We start from the raw sequence: 5,888 nt of genomic DNA, 5'->3' as shown, positions 1-5,888 counted from the left end.
ATTAGTTCTTGTTAATTTTTAAAGCGTTTTATAGTCTGTATGGTTACTATTAAAAGGTTTTACACTATATGTTTCAAAAGCATTTATATTTGGAAAACGTTTCTTTTCTTAATTTGGTTTTACATTTTTTTCCTAATAAAAAAATACCTATGTATTATTTTATTGAATATCGAAGATTATTATATAGATTATAATTATCAGTAAATGATGAAATATTAAAATATTTAAGTAATATACAATTATTAATGTTAAAATTATCTCTCTTTTTAGTTGTACGCCACAGAGATTGATATCATATCGATGTTCATATTTTTCAATCAATTATCTTAACACACTTTCGGTACCTATTACTATATTATATATACTTGCAATAACAGGAAACTGAGGTTATCTGACGAAATTTGCGAAAACCCGATTAGAAAAATACGTCCGTACGACGTGTTTATTCGAAATAGTAATACCAAGACAGATTGGGGTGGGGCCAATTAGACTGCTGTCAAGACAGTCGGGGCAAACCAAAATCACTCGAATCATTCTGGTTGTGAGCACTCGAGAGATACATTGGTCACTCTACTTTGGTAATTATCAAGTATTAGATCAATTGCGATTTACTAGAGCAATTGTTTGTTCTTACATTTTTTTTTTATAAATATCTATCCGATTTTGCACATCATTTTTTTAATAATAGTTTTTTATTCAGCAGATAATTATTTACATCTATTGCAGATCACCGCAGCAATCATCAGTAAGAAACATAATAATTTGTTACCTATTAATACAATTATTCTTTTACCTGTCAATATTATTATTTAAGTTATTATTTATTGAACGTCTTATAAAAATTTAAATAAAATGCAATAATTAAAAAAAAAACACTTTAACAAGGTTAAAAATTGTTTTTAGACTATAGTAATTTATGCAAAAATATTACAATATTATAAAATATAATAATTATACTTTATATTTTTGAAACTATATCGATTGATAAATTAGGTATAAATAAGGTTTAGAGATTTATATAACTCAATGGCTATATTAATGCAGCATCATAGTCCAAATTATTTTTATTTATTTTATTTTCACATTGAGGTGTGAAAACCTATAAGTGATAAAAAATTTTTTTTTTAATATTACTATATTCTATGTTACAGAAATGCTGAAACTATTCTTCATAATCTGTGAGTACTATTTTTTTAAAATATACCTATCAATATCTTACTATTATTTTTATAGAACCATAATACAACCATATATGATCGAGTTTGGGCTTCGTCTCTTTTGTTATCCTTTGCGTCCATAATGTTATGTTATTATATTTGTTATAGGTACACCGATTTTTCTTCCCTTTACCACAGCTGCTCTGATGATTTTGACGAAATCCCAGGTTGAGATAGATTGGATGTGCCATGAGACCAATTCATGGGGCAACTGCAGTACCTTACCAAAGATTACAGACTGGCTCCAAACTATTTCTGATAAAATTGATAGTGACGAATATACAGACATCGACTATTGCCCGTCAGTATATTATCGAAAACAGTAATAAGAATAATAGTAAAGTATTAAGTGTCCAAAGGTGGACAAGTTTTCGAACAAAACTAACACTCGAGTTAGTTAAGTTAAATCAACCTTAAAAATTGTAAGGTTAATGAAAGTAGTTAGATTAATGTAAATATCTAGAGGTATTAGAGGTGTATTTACAGAAGTATTAATTATTAGTGGAAAATTTGTTGGTATGTTTTATTAATTATTAGCAGTACTTACTGAGCGTAAGGTTATATTAGAGAAGCGAGAATCGAGTAAAATTTTATTTAAATAGTGTTTAAATAAGACAGATAAAAAAATAGATGTTTAAATAGGTCATTACGATGATTAATGGGTATCGCAAAATATATAAAAATGATATAGCTATAACTACAGGTAACTGTAGAAGCATCAATATGTAAGTTGTATTGCAGTATTTCGGTAGGTAATAACTGCAGGGTTGCTTCGTATATACAAATAATATAATATCATTATAAATAAATAAATAATAGTGAATGTCCATTGTCCATAGTCCACAACTTTGTACAATTCATTTAAAAAGTGGTTATATTTAATAGTTCGTCATTATAAAATGTAATCGTGTTACAGCAGTGGTATATTGTGGCCAAGTTATTATATTTTGACTTTATCATCTGTGCTTTGTGGCGTCCTCGATTTTTGTAACATAATTCCATAGCAATACCTATTTTAATAATTATTTATACCTATTCACCTAGTTATCTAATTTGATGCACCGATATTATTGTTAATTGGTCTCTTTGTGTTTCCGATTTGTCGAACACAGTTTCGAGATCGTGGAACGGCACGCCAGGTGTATGGGGTTGTTCTTGGAAACTTGTCAACAGTATCTGCCGGAATCAAAGCAACATTTTGCCTCCTCGTTTATGCCACGTACTGAAGAGACCGCAGAGACTCACTGCGTCAAAGGCCGGCCTTACAAGAACGGTTAGTTAGCACATTAAAAAAAAAAAATACATAGGTGATGTAAGAATATAGTGGAACAATATTCGAAAATATTTATCTTTTATAATATTATCATATCGTAGTACAGACATTTTGAAAATTATGTACAGCAATAATAATATTCAATATTGCAGCAGTATGTATTGCCGTCGTTCTTAAGCTATTTGACTAATCGACTGTGAGTAGTTGTTCTCAAACAAGGTATATAGCTTTAGCGTAATAGTTGTTCGGTCGAATTATTAACTTTACTATATTACAGTTATACGCAGATTACACGGATGGAATAAGTTATTAATAAGTTGTTTTCAATTATTTGAATTATTAGCTACCAATTATGATTGGTAGCTAACTAAACCAACTCTTTTTACAACAGGCCGATCGAACGGTTCTATCGTTGGTCCAATATAATGTGTAACTGTATTATAGCAAAGGTCACATTGCATAAAAAATTAAAAATAATTCGTCGACGGTGTTTTTTTATAATATTTTCGTTGTATACTTACGATAAAAAAATACGATAAGCAGTTTGCAGCACATCTATTTTACACCTAATTACTCACAGACCGGCACATCCTATACCAAATACATCGATAGTCACTTGCCGACATGGCGCAGTGATGCAACCCGTTTAGTATAAAATATTTAGTATGAATATATCAAGTATGAACCAGTGAACCACTTATTTGAGAAACGACGTAAGTTCATAGAAGATAATTCTGAAAGAACAAAAAAAACTGTTTTTATCTGTTGTCTATGGTTATTTCTCTTTCATACTGATTATTTACGGTGGTAAAAATAAATATTTTTATCGGAAATGTTCACTCATAATCCGTGTGTCATTTGGTAACACATTTCACTCAATATCTCAGTTCGTGATATTTTGTGATTTACGTCGTTTCTCAAATAGGCGGTTCATATATTATATATATGAACATTTTTTACGGTATCAGAGTAACTGAGTCACCGAGAAGATCCACCGATCTCGACAAGGTGGACACTTTAAGGTGGTCGTTCTGTCAGTAAAATGTCTATATGAGCCCATCTTGTCCAATATTACCTAATCAGCGGGAATGCTCAGTAAAATTTAATTAAATCGTTATCTGCAGAATTCAGAGCACACACTGCTTGCACCAAATTAATGTTCGATTCTGACAATCAATGGCGTACTCATGAGGTAAATCAAGAGGTAGAATTTGGGCTAATACCAATGGACACGGACTTCTACGAGAAATGCTAGTGAGTTGTAGACTACTGTATAGGTACTCTTGGAATATTAAATTAATGTAATACTAGTGATGGACATTGTTTTGTCTTGCCCAGTCGATACTTTTTACTTTAACGTATTCTGTTGATTTACGGAGATTAATTATTTTTGACAGCATTTATCGCAAGTATTGGCAAATGCAGAACTCGTGGATTCGTGAAAAATGCGGAATGAGGACCGAAAAGTTTTCCCGCCAAGTGCTCAGCAACATGTGGCCCATAATGGGATTGTTGGTCAGTATATTATTAAACGTACCTATTATACCCATTGTCAGTAATAATAAGTTTTATTAAATACGTACGTCCAAATTCATTGTTTTACAATCGTACCTATATTACATTATACCTAGGTATATTAAATGTATATTATAATATGACGTCAATGTATATGTTAATTAATACATTTTTTATCTTCCTAAATTCCAGAGCTGAAAAAATGACCTATTTTAAACATTCGGTTTGATCTCTGCAGTGCTCTATAATAAAAAGCTTAATAAAATTATGTGAATTCGAGATCACACATTGTATGAAAATTTGATTTGTTTTTTACTATTATTGATTATATCATTTAATCTTTATTAAGAAATCACTATTAATAGCTGTTATAAGCTATTATATTGGTAGAGCTGGATGATTATATTATACAATAAACATTATTGTTTGAGTTCATAATTTCGTTTAATTATATTATGGAACACGAATTTCTTCGACTGGTCAAAGGAAGTCGGCCGAAAGGTCATTGTAAGTCGGTTAGATGCGAGTTATGCCTATTTTGGGTTTACCCTTCTTCTTGTTAGCCAAATTGTTTTAACAGTTGTACACATTGTGCAGAGATTTTAATTATACACCACAATATTGTTTTATTTCAATGGTATATTATCATATTATAACACACATCATTTTGCAATATTTTAATTAGTACGATAGCAGTGTTAAATGATAAGCTGCAGTATGCTATATGGTTAAGATGTTTATGACCTTAAAATCTCTAAAAAAAATAATCTATGCAAATATATCTAACAAATATTTAAAAAAGCGCCTTAAAACAATGAAATGCACAATATTCATAATCATCCTATTGATCATAACCCTAGCACGTAATAACCATTATAAACCAACGTTTTATTTCATTGCAGAAACTATGCGGCGAGCAACTTTCAACATATGGATATTTAGAATGATGAAAGATGGCTTCAAACCACTGTTCTTCAAATTTTTAGAATTGTCTTATAGCTTATTAATTTACGTTTACGAATTATTAACACAAATTTAATTGTAATTTCATTTCCAATTTATTTTTTTTCCATTTTATAAAATAATATAATACTCTTTAAAACATATTAAGATTTATTATTATTTTAATTACGTTGTAGAATTAGATAAATATATATTATTGTGGGTAATGTTAATCCAACAATCATAATTTGTTAGTAATTGCCTAGGCACCTTAAATGAACCATGATGAATCGTTGTAATAATCTATTGATATGCAATTAAATGATTCTTTTAAAGTTTAATACTTATTTGCTTGAAAAATACAAACTTTTTTTGTCATATTTAAAACTAACTAAATGATTAATAATATATAGTTTTAAATAATGAAAGAACAACATTTTTTTTTTTTAATGACAACATACATTTTTATTTGTTTATTTCAATGTATATTATATTTGACACATGGATACCTTGGAAAATGTCAATTCAGTGTTCTGCTCATAACTTAAGTAGCTATATTCATTCGAAAGACGACTTTTACATGCCATGTTATTACGGTTCTATGAAATTTTATGATTAGGAATATAAAACTGAAAATGTATGTTGTTATTAAAAATTATTTAATCGTTATGAAAAGAAAATATTAAAAAATTATTTTTTAATACGAATTATAGCACTAATTTAGGTATACAAATTAGTGTGTCGAAGTTAAAATAATTGAAAGAACCACATTTATTGAGACCAATATTTGAAATACCATTAAAATTAAGATCATTTTTATACTTAACCGTTACCAAATACTTTTATTTTTTTTATGTTTTTCGAGATAGATGCATATTGGGTTTACTAAACGATAAGTAGAAATTGGGATTAACACCTGCTGCGGGTTTCTAATTAAAAAC

At 28.9% G+C, this 5,888-nt stretch overlaps 1 protein-coding gene across 1 annotated transcript; it reads left to right on the top strand.

Moving 5' to 3' along the window:
- The first annotated feature begins 390 nt into the window (after positions 1 to 390).
- LOC111034805 lies at positions 391 to 5,288 on the top strand. Its single transcript, XM_022316182.1, has 8 exons — positions 391 to 578; positions 704 to 745; positions 1,152 to 1,178; positions 1,326 to 1,518; positions 2,330 to 2,490; positions 3,615 to 3,744; positions 3,888 to 4,005; positions 4,908 to 5,288. The coding sequence occupies exons 3-8, from the start codon at positions 1,154 to 1,156 to the stop codon at positions 4,950 to 4,952; spliced, it is 672 nt and encodes a 223-aa protein (XP_022171874.1). The 5' UTR covers positions 391 to 578; positions 704 to 745; positions 1,152 to 1,153; the 3' UTR covers positions 4,953 to 5,288.
- Positions 5,289 to 5,888: the final 600 nt, after the last annotated feature.

This window comes from Myzus persicae, unplaced genomic scaffold (genome assembly GCF_001856785.1).
Source record: "Myzus persicae strain clone G006 unplaced genomic scaffold, MPER_G0061.0, whole genome shotgun sequence".
Taxonomy (NCBI): Eukaryota; Metazoa; Arthropoda; class Insecta; order Hemiptera; family Aphididae; genus Myzus; species Myzus persicae.
This window is presented reverse-complemented; position numbering and strand designations above follow the sequence as displayed.